At 42.4% G+C, this 27,091-nt stretch overlaps 1 protein-coding gene across 7 annotated transcripts in view; it reads left to right on the forward strand.

The window, feature by feature from the left end:
• The window catches only part of ttll5 (tubulin tyrosine ligase-like family, member 5), a 1,011,501-nt gene that overhangs the window by 445,195 nt on the left and 539,215 nt on the right, over positions 1-27,091 (forward strand). For all 7 annotated transcript variants that reach the window (XM_069915842.1, XM_069915845.1, XM_069915843.1 and 4 more), the window contains exons 18-23: positions 621-689; positions 3,110-3,142; positions 4,341-4,495; positions 5,718-6,024; positions 15,546-15,666; positions 17,633-17,779. In XM_069915842.1, the coding sequence (XP_069771943.1) occupies positions 621-689; positions 3,110-3,142; positions 4,341-4,495; positions 5,718-6,024; positions 15,546-15,666; positions 17,633-17,779 (832 nt within the window). The remainder of the gene's footprint in view (positions 1-620; positions 690-3,109; positions 3,143-4,340; positions 4,496-5,717; positions 6,025-15,545; positions 15,667-17,632; positions 17,780-27,091) is intronic.

The following is a 27,091-nucleotide window of genomic DNA, read 5'->3' on the forward strand; positions in this document are numbered from 1 at the left end:
ATATGTGTCTGGTGGTGGGATCACATAGTAAGTGACAGAAATAGCATGTGGAGGCTGGTCGGTGGTAAGTAAGGACGAGGAATCCTGTCCTTCTGCTGGATGAGGCCAGAAAGGTAATGCCAGGGTTCGACTAAGCTTGGTAAAGAAAGGCCAAGGGTGAAGAGGTGCAAGCTAACCTGATTCACAGGATGCATAAGTAAGGTTTTAGTGGAGTTTGATTCATTCAGGAATGAATTCTTGAAACTGGACAGAGAGGTCCTGCTGTGAAGCTGGTGTTACTGTACATCTTGGCTCCGTCCTGGAAGGAGTGGGTGTAAGTGATGTCACTGTGACCTCAATGGTCAGACTGATGACCCTTGGTGTCCCTGGTTGAAAGCCCAACAAGCTGCTCGAGGTGGCAGCCCACACTGGTTAATGAATCTGAAGTGGGGGAGGAAGCGGCCTGATCCCAGCACCACATGCGTGGAGATGGCCAGTAAATGTTCATGAGCCCACATCAGTGAGGAGCTCACTTGTGTTCTTCAAGTCAGACTGATGAAACGCAAGAGGTATTACTTTCTGTGACCGATAATGTAGATTCACCGCTCTTTTCCTAATGTGATCTGTTTCTCCTCCTCTAGACAATTTCTTGAGCATAAAACCACGCTGAATTACGTGCTGGCAGTGCATCTATTCACAGGCAAGCAAGGGTATGTTTGGGAAGAAGTGATATTTTCGGCCTTCCCAGAGGGCTCAGTCTCACTGGGGTATGGGGCTCCTACTTAGTCAAAGATAGGAACTCCTACCAATTGTTGACCAATGAAAGCAGCGTAATGGACTCTTTTCTGATTGATGGACATGAGTAGTTCATCTCTGAAGGAATGATTCAAATAAGAACCATGGCTAAAGTAGATTAATTGGATGTGATTGGGCAGGCACAGGTTCATGGGCCGAAACGGCCTGTTTCCATGCTGTTTGTTTAAATTTAAAAGTTAATCAGAGAGTTCTACAGCACTGGAACAGACCCTTCAGTCCAACTCGTCCGTGGGACAAAGGTACCTTCCTGAGCTGGTCCCATTTGTGTCATTGAGCCTATATCCCTCCACCTTTTCTATCTAAATGTTGTAAAAGCAACCTCAGTCCCCCCACTACCTAGGCCATTTCCCTCTTCACTCTGCTACCATTGGGGGGAAAAAAGGTACAGAAGCCTAAAGATGAGCACTCAAAGCAACAAGGATGGCTTCTTCCCCACTGCCATCGGATTCCTGAATAGTCAATGAACCGCAGACACTGCCTTACTTTTTGTGCACTTTTATTTTTTTTATCATAATGTTGTAAGATGGTTCTAATCTGAATGTTTGCCCTGTAACGCTGCTGCAAGACCCTGAATTTCATGACCTGTTCATGACCATAAATCCTAATTCTGATAAATGTCTCGTAGCTTGTTCCATGTGTTCACCACTTTCTGTGTAGAATGTCTTGCCCCTCTCATCTCCTTTAAATCTCTCCCCTTAAACCTATGTAGTCTAGTTCTAGAATCATCGACCCTGGGAAAATTACTGTGATCATCTACTTATCCAAACCATCATGATTTTTCAAACCTATAAGGAAACCCCTCAGCCACTTTTGCTCCAGGGAAAACCATCCCAGTTTATCCAAGCCCCCAGTCCTAGAAACATCTTTCCTGCACCGTCTCTGACTGAATTAAAGCACACTATTCTCCAGCTGTGGTCTCACCAATGTCTTGTACTCCTGACAGGCTCTGGGATTTATTCAAGTTTGTATGCTCAAGACTGGCGACACCAACTTTTTTAAAAACTTGTTTCAAGATTGGAACGTTCCCATTCGGTCAGTTGAGTCTGCCCCGACATTCCATCGTGGATAATTTACGATAGTTTTCAACCCCATCTCCTGGCCTCTCTTCATAATCCTTGATTCCCTTCCTAATCAAGAACCTGTGTCTTAACTATCCCCAATGACTTGGCCTCCACAGCAACAAATTCCACAGATTCACCATCCTCTTGCTTTAAGAAATTCCTCTTCATCTCTGTTCTAAAAGGACATTTTTGTATTCTGAGGCTGAGCCCTCTGGTCTTCCCAACCATAGGAAACAAGCCCTCCATATCGATTCTATCCAAGCATTTCGGTATTCAATAGGTTTTCAGGGAGATCTTCCCCCCCCCTTCTTCTAAACTCCAACAAGTACAATTCCAGAGCCATCAAATGCTCCTCAAATGCAAACCATTTCACTCCAGAAACCTCCTCTGGATCCTCTTCAATGTCAACACATCCTACCTTGGTTATGAGCTCCAAACTGCTCAGTATTTTGTTCTCTTCCCTGAATCGCTGAACTTCCATGACCTTGTCCATGGAAATGCAGATGAGATGTATTCATTTTAAGACCTTGCCCATCTCTCATGGCTCTACATATAGATGACCACACTAATCCTTTAGGGGATCTGTTCTCTCCATAGTTACTCTTCCATTCATTATTAATATGGAATCTTCTCTCTTTCCTTATTAGCCAAGGATAACCTCTTTTTTTGCCATCCTGATTTTCTTTTAGTGTATACTCTTCTATACCCTTCAAGGATTCACTTGATCCCTGCTACCTATGCCTGACAAGTGCTGTTTCCTGATCGGAGCTTCAATATCCCTCTGCAGCCAGGCTACCTTACTCCTGCCAGACTGGCCCATCACTGTGACTGGACCTTGTGAGCCCTGAGCTCTCCTCACCTTTAAAAGTCCCGCTTGGGAAGCATCCCTTTACCTGTTAAGAACCTCTTGTATTAAACTTGCAAATTGCAGTGTTTTAGGACTTGGAATGGCCTTTTTCCATAATTATTTAAAAACTCATTGAGTTGAGATCACTGTCCCAAAATTACTCTGGAGGAACTAATGCTTCAGTCACTTGCCCTGCCTCGTTTCCCAAGAGCAGGTCGAATGTTCCTATCTCCATTGGGGCAATCAACATGTTTCTCTCCTTATTCCAGGGCACAGTCTCCTTGTCTCCTATGTTTCTGCTTGGGTCCTTTTCATCCATGTTTCTGTTCTCTTGGGGGAGGTTGGTTGTTTCACTGTTTTGAAGGAGTGTAGTGATTAATTGATTTCATGTCATTTCTGTTTTCAGGGCAAGGAGACCTGCTTCTTTGGCCCGAGCTCGGTAAGTATGTGCCAGACTGTGTGACGCTGGCAGTATCTTAAATACTACACAGTAGTATTCAGAAAGTCATGAGGCATGGGATCCAAGGATCTTTGGCTGCTTGGATTCCAAATTGGCTCCTCTACAGAAAACAAAGGGTAATGATCGATGGAACATATTCTGCCTGGAGGGAGTTCTGCTGTGAACCCCTTTTCTTTGTGTCAGTCAGTTTTCAGATGTCACAAAGGTTGAAGGAGTTGTGGATAGTGTTGAAGGTTGTCATATGTTACAACAGGATATGGAACAGGATGCAGAGTTGGGCAGAAATGTAGCAGATGGAGTTCAATCCGGATCAGTGTGAGGTGATGCATTTTGGAAGGTCCAACTTGAAGGTGGAGTACATGGTTAATGGGAGGATTCTTAACAGTTTGAAGGAACAGAAAGGTCTTGGGGTTCAAATCCTAAGATCTCTCAATGTTGCCACCCAAGTTGATAGCCTGGTTAAGAAGATGAATGGTGTTCTGAGCTTCATTAATCAAGGGATTGAATTCAAGAGCTCAATAAAACTCTAGTGAGACCACACTGGGAGTATTGCGTTCAGTTCTTGTTCCCTCATTACTGGAAGGATGTTGATGTATTGGAGAGGATTCAGAGGAGATTTACCAGGATGTTGCCTGGATTAGAGAAGGTGTCATTTGAGGCAAGGTTAGCAGAGCTGGGGGTTTTCTCTTTGGAGACAGAAGGATGAGAGATGATTTAATAGAGGTCAACAAGATTATGAGATGTATGGATAGGGTGGACAGCTAACACCTTTTTCCCGGGGTGACAATAGTAAATACCAGAGGAAGTCAGGTAAAGATGAGTGGAGGAAAGTTTCAGGGTGACATCAGGGAAAGTTTTTTTTTACTCAGAGTGATGGGGGCCTGGAATGCATTGCCAGAGGTGGTGGTGGAGGCAGGTACAATAGGGACATTCAAAAGACTCTTGGACAAGCACATAGATGCAAGAAAAATAGAAGGTTATGGGTATGAGGTAGGGAAGGTTTAGATTGTTGGGACATAGGTCAGAACAACATGATGGTCTAAAGGGCCTACACTGTTCTGTACTGTTCTACGTTCTAGTCTTCCTCCCAGAAGTAAAATGATGTGTTGGTGAATATATCTTGAACTATTTAAAACTGTGAATGTGGTTGAGATAGCTTCTTGCACTTGTTTCTCAGCAATGGTGTGACACAAAACAGCCAGACCCCCTGTAGACAAGAGGCTCTCCACGTAAAACACTTGCAGCCGGACGAGAGGAAGCTCCTGTCACTGGAAGCAAGGAGGCAGAAACAGCACCAAGTGACTTTGCCCATGTCTCGTGGGAAAGGCACAGGTCAGTCTTCCCATGTACATTACACTTCATTCAATCCCCCTGCAATTCCTCTTTGAGCAAATTGTTTCAGTGGGCACACACGAGAGGCGACAGATACTGGAATCTGGAATAAAAACAGAATCTGCTGGAGAAACTCAGCAGGTTGAGCAGCGCCAGTACGAGGAAAAGAATGATCAATGTTTCAGGCTGGAGCCACTGCCGCTTAAATAACAAGAATTTTCTTTAAAATTAGAGCAAATGTTCAGCTCATCTACTGCGCCATTCAGTAAGATCATGAATCAGTCCCGGTCCTTGTCTAAGTTCCTGCCTTATCCTTATGTCATTCGATTTCTTTGGTGTCCATAAATCTGTTTGTCCTGGTCTTGCAAACACACAGTCATTTTGCATCTGCTCCCTCTGTAATCAAGTGTTCAAAAGATCCAAAACCCTGAAATGAAAAAAACAGAAGGTCCCATCTTCATGAGACCCACTGAAGACCAGTTAGGTGAGGATGGCAGATTTCTCTCCCTGGATAAAACAAGAACCAAGTTTATTTACACAGTCTGGTAGTTTCATCATTGCCATTTCCAACAATTTTAGTTATGTATCTTTATCTTTACTATATAAAGTCCGCAGTTTGACCTTTTGAGTTTCTCCACCATTGTGTTTTTACTGTTGTTTTAATTCTATTGTTATCTAAATGTATTGAAGTTCTGCAACTGCCATGTTGAAAAATCAGCAAAGGAGATCTCCGCTGATCATCAGCATCTGTGGAGACAAAGGGTACATGTTCATCTTTGGGATCAAGATCCTGCGTCAGAACTGAGAAGGAAGAGGAAAGATTGCCTGTATAGAGCAGTATGTATGGGGTGGGACAGAGACAAGTGGAACCCAATGAGGTGAGGGTGATGGGCAGATGGCAGCAGCTGGGGGAGGGAACAAAGGGGAAGAACCAGGTGTATGATGAGTGTGGGGGGTTAGCTGAGTCCTTCCACTGGGATGTTCGCTCTCCAGGAGGAATAGGAAATGCTGTTTCCTCGATTTGTGTTGGGCCTTTCCATAGCAGTGGAGAAGGTTGAGGATAGACATGTCAGTGTGGGAATGGGAAGGGGTTTAATGACATGCAGCAGAACCTCAAGGTGGCAGATGTGGACAGAGCACAGGTCATCTGCAAAATGCTGGTTCAGCCTGCGTTTAGTTTCTCTGCTCATGCTTGTTGTCTTTCTGTGATCCTCACACACAGTTCCACTTGCTTCATCGTGTGCTTCAGATTGTGAGGAGGAAGGGAAGGAGGAAGCAGCAAATGAAGAGGAAGTGTCAGAATGTGAAGCAGAAGTTTCTTCCTTTGTTTGCAATCCCCAAGATTTGGGAAAGGCACCAGCCTCACAAAGGTCCAACGACGAGGGGCAGCAGAAAGCTCCTAAGCATGAGATAGGTGACAAACAAGCCCTGAGCAGCAACCAGGCTTGGACCCGTCCCAAAGAGGGAGAAAACAAGGAGCAACCAAGGGCGAACCTTCTTCAGAAGTTAAAGCAAGGGGGCAATCTCAGGTGGGTACTTCTGACTGGAACTCACACTGTTCAAAGGGTTTTATTAAATGTGTTGCAAGAAGCTCAATATCCTGACAAGAGAGCACTGGACCTCTTCTTGGGAAACTTGGCAGGGCAGGTGAGTGAGGTGTCAGGAGGAGTGCAAGTTGGGTAACCATAATCATAAAGCCATTAGGGGAAAAGGAGGACTGGTCCACAAAGTAAAGCCCTAAAGCTGATTTGGATGATATTAAACTTTCAAAGGTTGATGGGGAGGTTATTTGCAGTTAAAGGGATATTTGGCAAATGGGAAGCCTTTAAAATGGAGACAGGGAATGTGTACTTGTTAGAGTGAAAGCCAAGGTTGGCAGGAATCGGGAACCCTGATGACCAGAGATATCGAGCTTCTGGTTAAGCAAAAGTAAAAGACAGTGGAATCGAATCCTTAGAAAAGTGGCGAGAATGTAGAAATTCACTTAAGAGGGAAACATGGAGGGAGTATGAGGTGGCTGTGGCAGATAAGGGAAAGGAGAATCCCAAGAGATTCTCCAAGTTATTTGAAGGCAAAAGAGTAAGAATAGGGTTCCTTAAAGATCAACAAGGTCATCTATATGACCTCTACAGGAGATGGGTGAGGTCCTAAATGAGGATTTCACATCTGTATTTACTGTGGAGAAAGATACAGAGGCTCAGGAACCTAGTGAAGAAAATAGCGACGACTTCAAGAGAGTTCATGTTACAGAGGAGGTGCAAGATTATAAAACGCAAGATAAATTCATGGGGCCTGATCAATTGTATCGAGAGATATTCTCAAGAAGTTGGTGAGACTGCATGAAGTATTCTATGCAGTTCGTTACGTGATGGAGTAGTGGCTGGTCGGGGAACTCCAGCCCTCTCCGGAAAAGTTTAAAAAAAACTGAGAAAACGCAAAGGCACAAACACGAAAATTAAAATAAAGTGAAAGTAAAGGTGGGAAGAAAATGGCAACGAAGAAAGAAAAGTCGAAAGCAACGGGAAGAAGAGAAGAAGAAAAGACATCGGAAGAAGAAGGTGAAGGCCTTACCTGTCCAAAGAGGCCCGCCGCGGAGAGAGAAGCCCGCTCCCTCAGGTCAGTCCAAGTCCCGAGCTCGGGACTACAAAAATGGCTCGCGGAGCCAAGCAAAAGTGCGCAACCGCGCATGAAAAAATAACACTGACAGGAGGGGGAACCAGCTGAGGAGTCGATCTCCACAGCTGAGAATGACAGCCACAGCACAACAAGAAGAGAATATAGAAAATAACGAGAACAAGAAAGAAGAGAGTAAAAAGAAATGAAAGAAACAACAGATGACCAACCCAGAGGAAGAAGAAGAAGAAGAACACAGAGAAATGGAAGAAGACGGGAAGGGCAAGACAATGGATATTTTTTTTTAAAGAATATATGGAATCAGTAAAAGAATGGTAATCACATGAATTTAGTGAAATAAAAAGAAGAATAAAAAGTACAGAAGAAAAAATGAATAGATTAGAGATGGTCATGTCAGATATAGGAAAAAGAGTGGACAAGGTGGAAGAACGAGAAACAGCCGTAGAAATGGAAGTAGAGGACTTAAAAAAGAAATTAGAAGAATCTAATAAAAAAGTTAAAGAGACACAAGAGCTGTTTGCTCAGAAGATAGATATAATGGAAAATTATAATAGAAGAAATAATATAAAGATAGTGGGCCTTAAGGAAGATGAAGAAGGCAAGAATATGAGAGAATTTATAAAAGATTAGATCCCCAGGGTCCTAGGAAGACCAGAATTACAGGAAGAAATGGAAATAGAAAGGGCACATAGAACATTAGCCCATAAACCACAACCACAACAAAAACCAAGATCCATTTTAGTAAAAGTCCTAAGATATAAAACAAGAGAAAATATATTGGAGAAAGCAATGAAGAAAATAAGAGAAGACAAAAAGCCACTGGAATACAAAGGTCAAAAAATTTTTTTCTATCCAGATATAAGTTTTGAACTCCTGAAGAAGAGGTAAGAGTTTAATACAGCAAAAGCGATCCTATGGAAAAAAGGATATAAATTTATGCTAAAGTACCCAGTGGTACTTAAAATAGTTATTCCAGGGCAGCAAAACAGACTATTCTCGGATCCGGAGGAAGCACGAAAATTTGCAGAACAACTACAAAACAGACAGAGAGATGAAGAGATGTAACGAGAACAAAAATGACCACAAACTATATGTATGTGTGTATATGGATGTGTATATATATATATATATATATATGTGTGTGTGTGTGTGTATATGTGTGTACATGAGTGTATATGTATTTAAAAGAAAATATATAGAGTATAGATAGGAAAGAAAGGGAAGAGAGGAAGTAAGGAGGGAATTAAGAGAGTGACCTTTGTTGTATATGAAAATTAAAATCTTTTCTGGGGGGCTGGGTGGGGAGGAGTTACGGTCACTACGAAATCAGTTGACGCTTGCAACTGAATTCGCAAATCCAAATGGAGAGGGGAGATGTGGTTGCCCGACAAGGGATAAAGGGCAACTCAGGAAGGGGAGGGGATAGTGGCGTTAAAGAAATTTTAGATAGGAGAATAAGGGAAATGTCTGATGGTTTAGAAATGTTGTCTTATAAAGTGTTCAAAAAAAGAAATCAGAAATGGATAAGAAGGAAAGGTGATGATGAGGAAACGGAAAGGAAAGATAAACAAAGTATGAAATGGCTACATTGAACTATATGAATTTAAATATTAACGGAATACATAACCAAATCAAAAGGAAGAAACTGATAAATTTACTTAAAAAAGAAAAAATTGATATAGCATTCGTGCAAGAAACACACTTAACTGAAGTGGAGCACAAGAAATTAAAGAGAGATTGGATAGGACATGTAACAGCAGCGTCATATAATTCTAAAGCTAGAGGAGTAGCTATATTAATCAGTAAAAATGTACCAATTAAAATAGAAGAGGAAATAATAGATCCAGCAGGGAGATATGTAATGATAAAATGTCAGATATATTCGGAGTTTTGGAATTTACTCAATGTATATTCACCTAATGAAGAAGATCAAAAATTTATGCAAGGTTTTTTTTGAAGATAGCAGACACGCAAGGGAACCTACTAATAGGAGGGGATTTCAACCTTAATTTGGATTCAAACATGGATAAAACTGGGAAAAAAATTAACAGAAAGAACAAAGTAACCAAATTTATAATTAAATCGATGGAAGAAATGCAACTTTTGGATATATGGAGGAAACAACACCCAAAGAAAAAGGAATATTCATATTATTCGGGTAGACATAAAACATACTCAAGAATAGACCTATTCCTGTTATCAGCTCGCATGCAAGACAGAGTTAGGAAAACAGAATATAAAGCTAGAATATTATCGGACCACTCACCCCTGATATTGACAATAGAGTTAGAGGACATCCCTCCAAGAATGTATAGATGGAGATTAAACTCCATGCTACTTAAAAGGCAGGATTTTAGAGAATTCATTGAAAGACAAATTAAAATGTACTTTGAAATAAATACGGAATCAGTGAAAGATAAGTTTATACTATGGGACGCAATGAAAGTGTTCATCAGAGGGCAAATAATAAGTTATGTAACCAAGATGAAGAAGGACTATAATCAGGAAACAGAGCAGTTGGAAAGGGAAATAGTAAATGTAGAAAAAGAATTAGCAATGAATGAAGACACAACTAAAAGAAGAGAATTGGCAGATAAAAAAATAAAATATGAAACACTACAAACATACAAGGTGGAGAAGAACATAATGAAGACAAAACAGAAATATTATGAACTAGGGGAAAAAACGCACAAAATTGTAGCATGGCAGCTTAAGACAGAACAAACTAAGAGAATGGTATTGGCATCAAGGAAAAAAGACAAACAAATCACATATAATCCAAAGGAGATCAAGGAAAACTTGAGAATTCTACGAACAATTATACCAAACTGAAAATGAAGGGAAAGAAGACAAAATAGATGAATTTTTAACTAAAATTGAACTACCGAAATTACAAATAGAGGAACAAAATAAATTAACAGAACCATTTGAAATAGTAGAAATACAAGAGATAATAAAAAAAAAACTACTGAATAATAAAACACCAGGAGAGGATGGATTCCCAATAGAATTCTATAAAACATTTAAAGATTTATTAATTCCTCCCCTCCTGGAAGTAATCAACCAGATTGATAAAACACAAAGCTTACCAGATTCATGCAAAACAGCAATAATTCTTCTTTGGCTTGGCTTCGCGGACGAAGATTTATGGAGGGGGTAAAAAGTCCACGTCAGCTGCAGGCTCGTTTGTGGCTGACAAGTCCGATGCGGGACAGGCAGACACGGTTGCAGCGGTTGCAGGGGAAAATTGGTTGGTTGGGGTTGGGTGTTGGGTTTTTCCTCCTTTGTCTTTTGTCAGTGAGGTGGGCTCTGCGGTCTTCTTCAAAGGAGGTTGCTGCCCGCCAAACTGTGAGGCGCCAAGATGCACGGTTTGAGGCGTTATCAGCCCACTGGCGGTCGTCATAATTACAGTAATACCAAAGACAGGGAAAGATCCACTCGCACCAGCGTCATATAGACCAATATCTTTACTTAACACAGATTATAAGATAATAGCTAAACTATTAGCAAACAGATTAGCAGAGTATGTACCGAAAATAGTAAATCTAGACCAAACTGGATTTATTAAAAAAAGATGAACAACAGACAATATTTGTAAATTTATTAACTTAATTCATGCAGTAGAAGGAAATAAAGCTCCAACAGTAGCGGTTGCTATAGACGCAGAGAAGGCCTTTGACAGAGTAGAATGGAATTATTTATTCAAAGTACTACAAAAATTCAGCTTACCAGAGAAGTATATTAATTGGATTAAAGCATTATATAAGGGGCCATTGGCGAAAGTGACAGTAAATGGATAGATATCAAAACAATTTAACTTAAGCAGATCAACAAGGCAGGGATGCCCACTATCATCCTTATTGTTCGCGTTAGCCATAATACCACTAGCAGAACTGATAAGAACAGAAAATAAAATAAAAGACAAGGAATATAAAATCAGTTTATTTGCAGATGACGTTATAGTATACATAACAGAACCAGAAATATCAATAAAAGAATTACATAAGAAATTGAAGGAATATGGAGAAGTGTCGGGATACAAGATTAACGCAAATAAAAGTGAAGCAATGCCAATGAATAATGCGGATTTCTCAAAATTTAAGAAAGAATCATCATTCAGATGGCAAACGCAGGCAATGTGATATCTAGGTATATAAATAAATAAACACCTCGGCCATCTATATAAACTCGATTATTATCCACTAATGAAAAACTTACAGAATGACTTAGAGCATTGGAAAGATTTACCACTAACACTAATAAGAAGGATAAACTGTATTAAAATGAACATTTTCCCAAAGATACAATACCTATTTCAGGCATTGCCAATACACTTGACAGAGAAATTCTTCAAGGAGTTAAAGAAAATAATAAGGAAATTTTTATGGAAAGGGGGATAGCACTCGATAAATTAACAGAATGGTATAAACAAGGAGGCTTACAACTGCCAAACTTTAAAAATTATTATAGAGCCGCACAATTAAGATACCTATCAGATTTTTATCAAACAAGGGAAAAGCCAGATTGGACTATATTAGAACTAGATAAAATAGGGGAGAAGATACCCAAACATATATTATATAAATGGGATGAAAAATTGGTACAACGTAGGAATTCTCCAGTATTACATCATCTGCTCAATATTTGGAAGAAGATTCATGTAGAAAGGAATAAAACAAATGACCAACTACCAAAACTAATACTGACGCAAAATCAGCTAATCCCTTTTACAATAGATAACCTTTCCTTCAGAGAATGGGAGAAAAAAGGGATCAAAAGAATAGAAAATTGCTTTTCTGGAAATAAATTATTATCCTTTGAACAAATGAAGGATAAATATAATATAACTCACGATACAGTGTTGGCATATTACAATTGAGATCCTACTTGAAGGACAAATTGGGAAGCAGTCTGAGGTTACCAGAGGGAAGTAACTTTGAATATGTGATTACAGATACAATGATAATCAAAAAATTTATAACAAATATGTATATTAAACTGCAAGAAAAGGAGAATGAGGAAACAAATGGTAAAACTAAACAAAAATGGGAACAAGATCTAAACATAAAGATAAAGAAGGAAACATGGGAGAAGTTATGCTCAGGAACTATGAGAAATACAATAAACACGAGGCTACGTATGATACAATATAACTGGATACACAGGCTATACATTACACCTCAAAAGTTAAATAAATGGGACCCAACAGTATCTGACAGATGTTTTCGCTGTAAAAAGGAAACGGGAACAACAGTACATGCAATCTGGACATGTGAGAAAGTGAAAACATTTTGGGAAGATCTAAACCAGATATTAAATAAAATCACAAAAAGCAATATACCAAAAAACCCAGAGATCTTCCTCCTAAGTAACATAAAAAACAAAGAATTTGGACTTGATTTGGATGGTGCACAAAAAAGATTTGTTAGGATAGCCCTAGCTGTAGCAAAAAAATGTATTATGTCAGCCTGGAAATTAGAAGATAACTTGAGAATACAACAGTGGTATGTAGAAATGAATAAATGTATTCCATTAGAAAAAATAACATATAATTTAAGAAATAATATTACAATATTTGAACAAATATGGGAGCCATACATGAAACACAATAGAGAAAACCTACCGGGGACATCAACCACCTAAAATGACAGAAGGAGAAGAGAATGAAAATAATTGACTCAGTGGAATTTCTTGTTTATTTTTATTGAGTGACAACATTGTTTGACGAGTTTAATGTATCTTAGATTCTGAACTTTAAATGAATGGGAGGGGAGGTAGGGAGGGTGGGATGGGAAGAGGGAGGGTGGGGAGAAAACGACACTGTATATATTTGAAAAGGAAAATGTATGTATCTTGATCAATGTGGTTTATAGTGTGAAAAATTAAAAAATAAAAAAAAAGTATTCTATGCAGTTGTGGCCACCCCACTATTGAAAAAAATTAATATTAAGCTGAAGAGTGCAGAAAAATGCACAGAAATGTTAGCAGGACTGGGGGCTTGATTTGTGAGAGGCTGGATAGGTGAGACTGAGGGGAGTCCTCATCGTGGTTTATAAAATTCTGAGGGGAAGAAATAAAATAAGTAGTCAGTCTTTTTCTCAGGCAGGAGAATCCAAAAGGGCGTTGATTTGTTGTGAGAGGGGAAAGATTTAAAAGGCTCCTGAGGGGAACCTTATACATAGAGGGTGAAATGTATATTGAACCATAGAACATTCCAACTCTGAAACAGTCCCTTTGGCCCTTCTAGTCTGTGCCAAATTATTTCTCTGCCTACTCCCACTGATCTGTGTCCAGTCCATATCCTTTCATACTCCTCTCATCCATGTACCTGTCTACATTTTTGTGAAATGTTAAAATTGAGCCCACATTTACCACTTCAACTGGCAGCTTGTTCCACACTCCCACAGAACCAATCACTGCCTACTAGAATCCCTGCAAAGACTGATGATTCTGTGATATCTGTGATGTCAGAACATCATTCAAGAAGGTAAACCCTCACAAGGTGTCACGTCCTGATGGCGTACCTGGCAGGGTACTGAAAATCTGCACCAACCAACTAGCCAGAGTGTTCACGGACATTTTCAACTTCTCATGGCAGTCAGAGGTCCCACCTGCTTCAAAAGGGCATCAATCATCCTTATTCCAAGAAGAGTAGTGTAGGCTGTCTAGTAGCACTAACTTCTCCAACGATGAAAAGGTTTGAGAGGCTGGTCATGACTAGAGTTAGCATGTACCTAAACAAAGATCTCGACCCGCTGCAATTCACCCATGTCACAATCGCTCCATAGCAAATGCAATATCGCTGGCTCTTCGCTCAGCTCTGGATCACCTTGAAAACAGCAATTCATAAATGCAGCTGCTCTTCATCAACTACAGCTCAGCCTTTAATCCAATTATTCCCTCAGTGATGGTCAAGAAGCTAGAAACTCTGGGCCTCTGTACCCCACTCTGTAACTGGATCCTTGACGTTCTCATCACAGTCAGTATGAACTGGAAACAACGTCTCCTCCTCACTGATCATCAACACAGGCACACCCCAATGATGCATGTGTAGCCCACTGCTCGACTCATTATACACCCATCACTGTGTGGCCAGGCACAATTCCAATGCCATCTACAAGTTTGTCGATGACACCACAGTTGTCGGCAGAATCACAAACCACAAGGAGGAAGCGTCCAGGAGGGAGAGAGGTCAGCTCATTGGATGGTGTAACGACAACAACCTTACGCTCAATGTTAGCAAAGCCAAGGAGATGATTGTGGATTTCAGGAGAAAGTCAGGGAACACGACCCAGTCCTCATCAAGGGCTCAGAAGTGGAGAGGGTCAAGAACTTCAAATTCCTGGGTGTCAACATCTCCGAGGATCTGTCCCGGAGCCTCCACATTGATTCAATCACAAAGAAGGCTCACCAGCGGCTCTACTTTGTGAGGTGTCTGAGGAGACTCGGTATGTCACCGAAAACTCGCATGAACTTCTATAGGTGTACTGTGGTGAGCATTCTGGCTGGTTGCATCACTATCTGGTTTGGAGGCACCAACTCTCAGGACAAGAAAAATCTCCAGAGGGTTGTTAACTCAGCTCATAACATCACAGGTTCCAGACTTTGCTCCATCAAGGGCAGGAGGCAGTGTCTTAAAAAAGCAGCCTCTATCCTCAAAGACCCTCACCACCTAGGCCTCTCCCTCTTCACTCTGCGACCATCAGTAAAGAATTACAGGAGCCTCAAAGCGAGTATTCAGTAGCACAGGGCCATTTTCCCCACTGCCATCAGATTCCTGAATGATCAATGAACCAAAGACACGGCCTGACTTTTCACGCATTACTATTTTTTAAATATATTAATGTTGTAAGCTGGTTCATAATTTGAATGATTGCACTGTGTGATGCTGCCACAAAACCCCAAATTTCATGACTTCTTCATGACAATAAATTCTGATTTTCTCTTTGTGAAGAAGTTCTCCCTAATATTCCCCCTAAACTTTTCCCCTTTCACCCTTAACCCATGTTTCTCACCTAACCTTCGTGTAGAACACCTACTTGCATTGACTTTATCCTTACTCCTCAAAATGTTATATACCTCTATCAAATTTCCCCTGATTCTTCTAGACTCCAAGGAAGCCTAGAAGAATGGAAGGTGAAACGAGCTGCCAGAGGAAATGGTGGAAATGGGGACAGTGATCACATTTAAAAGACACTTGGACAAGTCAAGGGAAAGGTTTCTGAGGGGTGTGAGCCAAATGCAGGGAAATGGGTCCACCTTAGTCAGTAAATTGAGCTGAAGGGCTTGTTTCCATGCTGTAGAAGAGACTAATGTATGAATTCCCTCCATCCCTCCCGACCAAATGGTGTGAAGTGTTAATGCGTGCTGGTGCTGTTCAAGTTACTGATGCTCTGTCTCTCGCCTGTTTCCACAGCAAGGTGCAGGCACGTTTAGCCTTCGCTGCTTACCTGCAGCAGGTGCAGCTACGTCTACTGAAGGAGTGCTGTGGCCAGAGTAAAATCGGCGCATGGGCTGAGCAAGAGGAGGAGCAGATGGTAAAAGCACGGTGTCACTGATTACGTGTTCAAGTGGGCAGCGAACACAAAGACTGTGATCGCTAATTAGCAGGAAGAGAAAGCCGCCAAAAAAAAGGGTTACCATTTGTTATCTATCCTGTGTGGAGTGGGACACCTCTACCTGCACAAAACCGGTGATTAGGATTCAACGAGTGGGCTGTCAATCCCACCACAGCAGTGGGGAATTAATAAAACCAGTAATGTTGGTGACCATGAAACTCTCAGATTGTTCTAAAAGCCCAAATGGTTCATCAGGATCCTTCAGGGAACGGAATATGCCATCTTAGCTTTCCTATGACCTTGAACTCAGAAATGGCCTCATAGGCCATTCACCTTTTGGGGGTAATTTGGGATGGACGACCTTGCTCAAGATGTCTGCATCACTTGGACATATTAATACTCAGCCCTTATCTCGTGGCAAAACATGAAGTCTGCCGATACCATGGTTGAAGTAAAAACACAACGTTGGAGAATCTCAGCAGATCAAACTGTCCTTTATGTAGCAAAAACAGATAGACACAGCCAACATTTCAGGCTTGAGTCTTTCATTGAGGTGTGAGCAAGATGTGGTCAGGCGTCTGATTTCGGAGGGCACACCAGCAAGAAGGGGGAGGAGGGTTTGGTTTGTGACTAGAGAGGGAAAGGGGTGGAGAGCTGGAGGAAAAAAAGGAAAGGGATGGGAGGGAGAATGGGGAGTATCTAGTAGAGACCAGAGAAGTCCATGGTGATGCCATCCAGCTGGAGAGTACCCAGATGGAAAATAAAGTGCTGTTCCTCAAATTAATGGGTGGTCTTGGTGGGATAGTACATGAGGCTATAGACAAACATGTGAGCATGGGAGTGGGGCACAGAATTAAAGTGGTTGGTCACTGGGACATCCCTGTCACTGGTGCGGACAGAAGAGGTTCTCAGCTTCGCGATCTCCCAATCTGTGCCCAGTCTCTCTGTCTGATGAAGAGAAGGCCACAGAGGGAGCACCGGATGCAGCAGATCACTCCCATGGATATATCCGTAACCATCCTTAACTGGTGAACTGGATTGTGGAAGCTGGTCTCGAAGATCAGCACTTGGTTTGACAAGATGGTAACTGATAAGAGATTGTCATGGATTAAATTGGAGCTTCAAGTTTTTGTGCAAAATGTTCGGCTCTCTCTAGTTCATTTCCCTTTGACAGCTTGACTGTTGCCCATTGAACAATTTCTTAAATTTGGTGTATTGTTGTCTGGTTGAGTGCATGTTTTGCACCAAGGACAAGAGAGTGCTGTTTCATCGGGTTGGACTTGTACAGATGATAATAAAATTGATTTGGCTGGAAACCTTCTGGTAAACAAGAGTGACTGCAGATGCTGGAAAATGAATGACACACAAAATGCTGGAGGAAATCAGTAGGTCAGGTAGCGTCCATGGGAGGAAAAATACCCCTGTTGAAGTGTTATGGCACGAAACGTTGACCATCTTTTGCCTTCCATGAATACTGCATCACCCACTGGGTACCTCCAGCATTTTGTATGTTCTGGAGTTTTCTCTAGTGCACAGGGCATTTGGGGGCAGAATATGCAAGGAATGCCCACTCCTCACCTCCGTTCTGTCAGTGATGCAGAACTGGAATTGATGTTGGCTGTGAGATTAGGTGGTCAGCATTCCTTCAAAACATGTTGGTGGGAGGGGGTTGTGGTTAAGTGGAGTATTTCGGTGGCACGAGCTTGAGGGCTGAAAGGGCCTTTTACCATACTGTATGTACATCTAATTTTTATTTAATTAAAAGTTAATTCCCTTGGGATGTGGGGAGAGGGGTGGTGGAATCCTACAATTCAGCAGAAAGGGTCAAGCAGCAGTCAGTGGAGGAGCACAGGAACTGATGAAGTTTTAGGGTGAAACCCTTCTACTGTGACAGTTGACACCCGACTAATGCCCCCCCCCCCCACCTTGTTTGTTTTCCTTGCAGGAACTGGTGATCAGATTCTTGAAGCGAGCATCCAGAAACTTCCAGCAAACTATGCCAGTGGCTCTCCCCAGCAGTCGGCTTCCTGCTTCAGAGCGTAAGCGCCTTCTGGCACAACAGCTTGGGGTTTTTATCCGTTGCTACAGTAAGGTAAGGGGTGTGCTACCAAAGCCTTGTGACTTGAGCCAGCAGCATCAGGCTGCATTCACCAGTAGAGCAACGATAGATTGAAGGCCAATAATCATGTCATGAAAATAAGTCAAGGATAGGGTGGAACTTGTATGGAGAAATTTCTCTGGTGAAGCCATAGAACATTTCAGCACAGAAAAACAGACCATTCAACCCTTTTAGTCTGTGCCAACCAATAAAACTAGCTAGTACCACTGACCTGCTCTCATTCCATAACCCTCCAGACCTTTCCTATCCACAGGGATCTGCTCTGGGACCCCTGCTCTTTTTGATTTTTATAAATTACCTGGATGAAGAGGCAGAAGGATGATCAGTAAGTTTGTCAATGATGTGAAGATTGGAGGAGTTGTGGATAGTGTTGAAGGTTGTCGTTGGTTGCAGAAGGATATAGACAAGATGCCAAATTGGGTGGAAAAGGATCAGATAGGGTTTAATCAGGATAAGTGTGGGATGATGCATTTTGGCAGGTGAAACGTGAGGGCAGAGTACGTGGTTAATGGTTGGATACAGTGTGGAAGAACAGAGGGACCTTGTGGTCCAACTTGCCACGCAAGTTGATAGGATAGTTAAGATGGCCTATGGTTTGCTGGGTTTCATTAGTCGCAGGATTGAATTCAGGAGTTGTGAGGTAATGTTGCAGCTCTATAAATCTCTGGTGAGAGCACTTGGAATATTGTGGTCAGTACTGATCACCTCATTACAGGAAGGATGTGGAAGCTATGGAGAGGGTGCAGAAGAGATTTATCAGGATGTTGCCTGGATTTGAAAATATATCTTATGAGGCAAGGTTAGTAGAGCTGGGACTTTTCTCTTTGGAGCAAAGAAGGATGAGAGGAGACGACAGAGGTTGACAAAATTCTGAGAGCCATAGATAAGGTAGAGAGCCAGCACCTTTTTCCCAGGGCGGGAGTAGCAAACACCACAGGACATCTGTACAAAGTGAAAGGAGGGGAGAGTTGTGGGTAGCTGGAATGAATTTCCAGGATGGTGGTGGATGCTGAAACATTACCTTAGAAATCTTATATGGATGGAAGAAAAATAGAGAGTTATGAGGTCGGGATGGCTTTGTTTTTTTGGTAAGAATATATAGGTTGGCAGAACATCAAAAGCTGAAGGGCCTGTATTGCACTGTAATGTTCTTTGGGCATGAACTGGAACATTTCAGATTGAAACCAAAATGTGCACGTTGAGCAAAGGTGCTGAAGGATATGGAACTAATTTGGTGAAGTGCAGGTCAGCCATAATCCAATTCCACGTTGCAATGCTTCCTGTGCCTCTGTCATTCCATGGATAGATGAAGTCACCTGACATTTCTGGATCTTTCATCCAAACACAATCTGCTGTAGGACCTCTGTGGGTACAGCAGCATTATTGATAGAGTTTCAGCTTGAAACGTCAGTCATTCTTTCTCTCCCGCTGATGCTGTTCAACCTGCTGAGTTTCCCCCAGAAGATTGCATTGAGCTTCAGATTTCAATGTCTGCAGTCTCCTGTGTGTCTCCATTTCTGGATTTTTGGTCTAATGTAAAGATACATATAATGCAGAATTTTTCAGGAATACTGTCGTAGCATGCTTTAGGTCCATGGAGTAGGCATACATTGATCTTCCATGGCCTTCTTGAATTCCTCCAGGTTCATGTCCCATGTATATCTGAGCTGCCCAGAGCTGAGCACACCTGCTGCTGAGTCTGTCTGGCAGTTCTAACCTCTGAGCACTGGAATCCCAGCTGGAAGCTGGAAAATTAACATCCTTGTGCAAGATGGGCACAGTTCCAAGGAATGTTCTCGCACAACAATAAAACTTATTTTGCCCAGAATCCTACTCAGGGGATTGAAAGGAAGGTGTGGAAATCGCTCTGCTCCAGAGTTTGCATCTCTTGTCTTGATTAATGTAAATTTTACAAAACAAAATGTCACTGATACTTCAAAATACTCCATTCATTACCCTGTCTTTCATTCATTTTTTTTTTCCTTCTTGCTTTTGGTTTTTACTTCATTCTCTTGCTTGTTCTTGCTGTTTTGTTTCTTTCTGTTTGGCCTTTCCTTCAGAAGTGGAGGTGAGAGAGTTGGTCAATTTCATTATCTCTCTGTTGTAACAGGAAGAAATAAGAAATTTTCCATGTCTTGTGTATATATTACTAAGGAGAATGTACTTGAGATGCCGAAGGACTGTAGAAAGATAATTCACTTGGGCTGCATGAACCCCAGGGTTCTCAACAAGATATCTGAAGAGATTCTGAGCACATTAGTTGTGATCTTAAAACCATAGACCATCACAGAACAGAAATAGGCCTCTTCAGCCCTTCTAGTCAGTGCTGAACCATCTTGTTGCCTATTCCCACAGACCTGCAGACAGTCCATAGCCTTCCATACCCCTCCCATCCATGCACATGTCCAATTCTTCTTAATGTTAAAATTGAGCCCACATTCACCACCTCAGCTAGAAGCTCGTCCCACTCTCCCACCACTCTTTTTGTGAAGATCCCCCTCATTCTTAACTCATGTCCTCTGGTTTGTATCTCACCTACCCTCAGTGGAAAAAGCTGACCTACATTTACTCTGTCTCTCTCCCTCATAATTTTATATACCTCTATCAAATCTCCTCTCACTCTTCTACACTCCAGGGATTAAAAGCCTAACGTGTTCAACCTTTCCCTCTGACTCAGTACCTGAAGTCCGAGCAACATCCCAGTAAATCTTCTCTGTGCATTTTCTATCTTATTGATATCTTTCCTGTCGTTAGGTTTCAAAAACTGCATATGATCCTCCAAATTTGGCCTCACTAATGTCTTATACAACTTTACCATAACATCCCAACTCCTGTACTCATTGCTTTGATTTATGAAGGCCAATATGCCAAAAGCTCTTTAAACAACCCTGTCTACCTGTGACGCCACTTTCAGGGAATTATTTATCTGTATTCCCAGGACCCTTTGTCATATCACACTCCTCAGTGCCCGACCATTTATTGTGTACGTCCTTTCTTGGTTTGTCCTTCCAAAATGCAATACCTCATGCTTGTCTACATTAAATTCCATCTGCCATTCTTCACCTCATTTTTTCTGCTGGTCCAGATCCCTCTGCAAGCTTTGAAAGCCTCCTTTGCTGTCCATAAAACCTCTAATCTTAGTGTCATCTGCAAACTTGCTGATCCAATTTACCACATTATCATCCAGATCATTGATATAGATGACAAACAACAATGGTCCCAGCACCGATCCCTGAAGCACATCACTAGTCACAGGCCTCCAGTCTGAGAACCAATCATCCACCACTACTCTCTGGCTTCTCCTGTCCAGCCATTGTTGAATCCAGTTCAGTACTTCACCATGAATATCAAGCATCTGAACCTTCCTGACTAACCTCCCATGCAAAACCTTGTCAAAGACCTTACTAAAGTTCATGTGGACAACATCCACAGCCTTTCCTTTGTCAACTTTCCTGGTAACCTCCTCAAAAAACTTCTTAAACACAACCTACCATGTACAAAGCCATGTTGACTATCACTAATCAGTTCAAACAATTGTATATCTGATCTCTTAGAACACCCTTCAATAATTTACCTACTACTGACGTCAGGGTCACTGGCCGATAATTTCCATTGTTACATTTGTAGCCCTTTTTAAACAATGGAGTTACCCTCCAATACTCCGGCACCACACTCGTGGCTAAAGACATTTAAAATATTTCTGCACTAGCCTCCCTCAAGGTACGAGGGACTATCTTGTCAGGCCCTGGGGATTTGTCCACCCTTATTTGCTTTTTTTTTTAAAATTTTTTATTTTTCACACCATAAATCACATTAGCAATGATATACACTATTTCTTTTTCACACATATACAGTGACTTTTTCTCCCCCCCCCTTTCCTCCCAAACCACCCCCCACCCCCCCCTCTCATCCATTTTAGGTATACAATCAAGGTTGCATTAAGCCAGTCAGACAATGTTGTCATTCAACAAAATTACACCAGAAATTCTACTGAGTCCATTCTTTTCTTTCCTTCTCCTTCCATCAACTTAGGTAATGTTTGTCCCCGGTAGGTTTTCGCAATTGTATTTAATGTAAGGCTCCTATACTTGTTCGAATATTTCAATATTATTTCTTAACCTATATGTTATTTTTTTCTAATGGAATACATTTATTCATTTAAATGTGGTAGTTTCTTCCTTTTAATTTGGTTATGTATTCCATTAATATTTAAAGACATATAGTTCAGTGTAGCCCTTTTATATTTTGTTTATCTTCTCTTTCCGTTTTTCCATCATTACCTTTCCTCCTTTTCCATTTCTGTTTTCTTATTTTCAACTCTTTATAAGACAACATTCCTACAACATCCAACATTTTCCTTATTCTCCTATTTCTATCTTATTTATCCCCAATCTCCCCTTCACCTCCTGAGTTGTCCTTTATCCCTTGTCGGACAACCACATCTCCCCTCTCCATTTGGATTTGCGAATCCACTCGCAAGCGTCAACTGATTTTGCAGTGACCGCTATTTCCCCCCACCCCGCCTCCCCCAGAAAAGATTTCACTTTTCATATGTCACAAAGGTCACTCTTTTAATTCCCTCCTTATTCTCTCTATTCCAAAGCACGAAAATTTGCAGAACAATTACAAAAATAGACTGAGGGAGGAAGACGGGTAATGAGAGTTAAAATGATCACGATTGATATGTATGCGGGTAAAGAGGTATAAGAGTGAATAGAGACAATGAGCATACGTGAATGTATCTGTACTTAGAGGAAAATATAGATAGTATACACCCTTATTTGCTTTATGACAGCAAGCACTTCCTCCTCTTTAATCTATATCAGTTCCATGACCTCACTGCTTGATTTCCTTTCTTGCCACGACTCTGTGCCTGTTTCCCGAGTGAACGGTCAACCAGTTTACCTATCTCGGCTGCACCATTTCATCAGATGCAAGGATCGACAATGAGATAGACAACAGACTCGCCAAGGCAAATAGCGCCTTTGGAAGACTACACAAAAGAGTCTGGAAAAACAACCAACTGAAAAACCTCACAAAGATAAGCGTATACAGAGCCGTTGTCATACCCACACTCCTGTTCGGCTCTGAATCATGGGTCCTCTACCGGCACCACCTACGGCTCCTAGAAAGCTTCCACCAGCGTTGTCTCCGCTCCATCCTCAACATCCATTGGAGCGCTTACATCCCTAATGTCGAAGTACTCGAGATGGCAGAGGTCGACAGCATCGAGTCCACGCTGCTGAAGATCCAGCTGCGCTGGATGGGTCACGTCTCCAGAATGGAGGACCATCGCCTTCCCAAGATCGTGTTATATGGCGAGCTCTCCACTGGCCACCGTGACAGAGGTGCACCAAAGAAAAGGTACAAGGACTGCCTAAAGAAATCTCTTGGTGCCTGCCACATTGACCACCGCCAGTGGGCTGATAACGCCTCAAACCGTGCATCTTGGCGCCTCACAGTTTGGCGGGCAGCAACCTCCTTTGAAGAAGACCGCAGAGCCCACCTCACTGTCAAAAGGCAAAGGAGGAAAAACCCAACACCCAACCCCAACCAACCAATTTTCCCTTGCAACCGCTGCAATCGTGTCTGCCTGTCCCGCATCGGACTTGTCAGCCACAAACGAGCCTGCAGCTGATGTGGACTTTTTACCCCCTCCATAAATCTTCGTCCGCGAAGCCAAGCCAAAGATACTGATGAGAAAAAGTTTAAGATCTCCCCCCCCCCCCACCCCCCATCTCTTTTGGTTTCATACAAAGCCGACCACTCTGATCTTCAAGGGGACCCATTTTGTCCCTTACTATGCTTTTGCTCTTAATATCCCTGTAGAAACCCTTAGGATTTTCCTTCACATTGTCTGCCAAAGCAACCTCATGTCTTCTTTTAGCCTCCTGATTTCTTTCTTGAGGTTTTTTTTGTGTATATTTTATACTCTTCCATTACCTCATTTGCTCTATGTTGCCTCTACCTGCAATACACCTCTTTCTTGTTCCGAAGCAGATCCCCAATATCCTTTGAAAACAAAGGTTCCCTATACCTGTTAACCTTGCCTTTAATCCTGACTGGAACATACAAACTCTGTACTCTCAAAATTTCCCCTTTGAAGGTCCCGCACTTACCTCACACGTCCCTGCCCGAAAACAATTTATCCCAATCCACGCGTTCTAGATCCTTTCTCATTTCCTCAGAATTGACCTTTCTCCAATTTCGAATCTCACCCCTAGGCCCAGACCCATCTTTCTCCATAATTAACTTGAAACTAATGGCATTACGATCATTGATCCAAAAATGTCCCCTTCACATAATACAGTCACCTGTCCTGCCTCATTCCCTCATAGGGGATCCAGTATTGCACTCTCTCTAGTTAGTACCTCTATATATTGATTTAGAAAACTTTCCTGGACATATTTGACAAACTCCAAGCTGTCCAGGCCTTTTACAGGATGGGAGCCCAGTCAATATGTGGAAAGTTAAAATCTCTTCTATCACAGCCTTCTGTTTCCTGCATCTGTCTGCAGATTTTCTCCTCTAATTCTCGCTGTCTATTGGGCAGTGTATAATACATGAATTGGTGATACCTTTCCTGTTCCTCAGCTCCACCCATATAGCCTGAGTAGACGAGCCTTCTGGTCTGTCCTGCCTGAGCACAACTGGGATACTTTCCCTGACAAGCAATGCCACTCCTCCCCCTTTCATCCCCCTCATTAAATACATCTAAAGCAATGGATGCCCGAAACATTGAGCTGCCAGTCCTGCCCCTCCTGCAACCAAGTTTCACTAATAACCACCATGTTGTAATTCCACGTGTCAAACTCACTCTAAGCTCGTCTGCCTTTCCTACAGTTCTCCTTGGATTGAAGTAAATGCACTTTAGAAAATTTGCACCATGTACAACCTGTTGACTCTAACGGTGCATGTAATTTTCACATCATCTTTTCCCTCCTCCACCCCTCTATCTGCTCTGACACTCTGGTTCCCCTCCCCCTGAAAATCTAGTTTAAACCCACCGGAGCACAAGGATATTAGCCCCCTCCCCTTCCAATTCAGATACAAACTGTCCTGTTGGAACAAGTCCCACCTTCCCTGGATGATCCAGAAACCTGAAGCGCTCCCTCCTACACCATGTCTTTAGCCACGTGTTAAGCTGCATTATCTTCCTAACCTCACTAGCTGTGCACCAGAAGCAATCCTGAGATCACAACCCTGAAGGTCTTGTCCTTCAGCCTAGTGCCTAACTCCCTGAGCTGTCCCTCTTAATAACATGTAGACCACTTTGGATACTGTTGGGGGATATGACCTACTAGGGACAAACCATGGCGATCTGGTCTCTGGCACGGAGTCTGGTCCTGTGGCTAAGAAGGGAAGGGAGGAGAAGAGGTGAGCTGTAGTGATAGGGAATTCCATAGTTAGGGGGACAGACAAGAGGTTCTGTGGAAGTGATCGCATATCCTGTATGATATGTTTCCTCCCTGGTGCAAGGCTCCAAGATATCTCAGATCGAGTTCACAGCTTTTGCAGGAGGGAAGGTGAGCATCCAGACGTCATGGTCCATATGGGGACCAATGATGTGGGTAGGAAAGGTGATGAAGGTGCAGGAGGGAGGGCTTCAGGATTCTGTCAGGAGCTTGCCAGGAGCTGCAGCTGGATAATAAGAAAGGGTGGCCCTTTCTTACTTCAACTCCTACTATCTCTCGCCTCTTACCTGTTCTCACCAAAGCCTTAACCCTCTGACTCAGTCCACTCCAGGGATGACCACTCCCTTGATGACTGCTCTGCCACCCAGTCCCTCACATTTATAGTAATACTCAGCTTTTTCCTCCACTCAGCCTCTTCCTCCAGGGATCACTGGAGTGGGGAATGGTTCCAGAGGACTGGAAAATTGCAAATATCACTCTACTTTTTAAGAAGGGAGAGGCAAAAGATGGGAAGCTATAAGCCAGTTAGTCTGATTTCAATGGTAAGCAAGATTCTAGAGTCCATTTTTAAGGATGACATTTCAGGGTACTTGAAAGCACAAGATAAAATAGGCAAGATCTTGCCTGGCAAAGCATGGAACGCGATGGCACATAAAACAGGACATTTGGCCCTTCTAGACTGTGCCAAAACATCATTCCGCTAGTCCCAATGACCTGCACCCATTCCATAACCCTCCATACCTCTCCCACTCATGTATCTATCCAATTTGTTCTTAAAACTTAAGAGTGAGCCCGCATTTACCACATCAGATGGCAGTTTGTTCTATGGTTAAGTTCTTTGAGGAAGTAACGAGCAGGACAGCCGGCATACTTGTTCTCTACTTGAAACTTTAGGGACAAGGTTCCATGTATGAAGCTGCTGAGCAAGAGAGGAGCTCATGGCATTGCAGGAAAGGTACTAGTGTGGATAGATTGGCTGATTGGCACAAGGCAAAAAGTAGGAATCAAGGGGGCCTTTTCTGGCGGGATGGTGGTGACAAGTGGTGTCCTCACGGGATGGTGGTGGGTCCACTGGCTGCTGGTGACAAGTGGTGTCCTCACGGGATGGTGGTGGGTCCACTGGCTGCTGGTCACAAGTGGTGTCCTCACGGGATGGTGGTGGGTCCACTGGCTGCTGGTCACAAGTGGTGTCCTCACGGGATGGTGGTGGGTCCATTACTTTTCACACTGTATGCAAATAATCTAGATGGTGGAACTGATGGCTTGATGGCCCAAGTTTGAGGATGATACAAAGATAGTTGGAGGGATGGGTGGTGTAGGTGAGTGGGAGTTGCAGAAGAACTTGGACAAGTTGGCAGTATGGGTAAAGAAATGGACAAGTGTTCATGGTAGAAAGAATAAAAACATGCACTCTTTTCTCTAGGGGAAGAGGATTCAGAAAGCGGAAGTCCAAAGGTAATAGGGGAGTCCTAGTTCAGGATTTCCTAAAGGTTAACTTGTCAGGGGTAAGGAAGGAAAATGCAATGTTCACGTCCATTTTGAGGGGGATAGAACGTAAGATTTATAAGATGTTGGTCAGGCCACATTTGGAGTACTGTGAGCAGTTTTGGGCCCCATAGGTCAGAGAGGATGTGCTGGTGTCGGAGAGGGGATTTATAAGAATGATCCCTGGGTCATGAGAAGGTTTGAGGGGCATTTGATGGATATGAGCTTGTGCTTGCTGGAGTATAGAAAGATGAAGGGAGTCTCTTAGGAACATTCTAGATATTGAAAGGGCTGGATAGAGTTGGCATTGGAGAGGATGTTTCCTGTGGTGGGAGGGTCTTGGACCAGAGGACACAGCCTCAGAATAAAGTCCATTTAGAATAGA

The sequence above is a fragment of the Narcine bancroftii genome, chromosome 2 (genome assembly GCF_036971445.1).
Source record: "Narcine bancroftii isolate sNarBan1 chromosome 2, sNarBan1.hap1, whole genome shotgun sequence".
Classification (NCBI taxonomy): Eukaryota; Metazoa; Chordata; class Chondrichthyes; order Torpediniformes; family Narcinidae; genus Narcine; species Narcine bancroftii.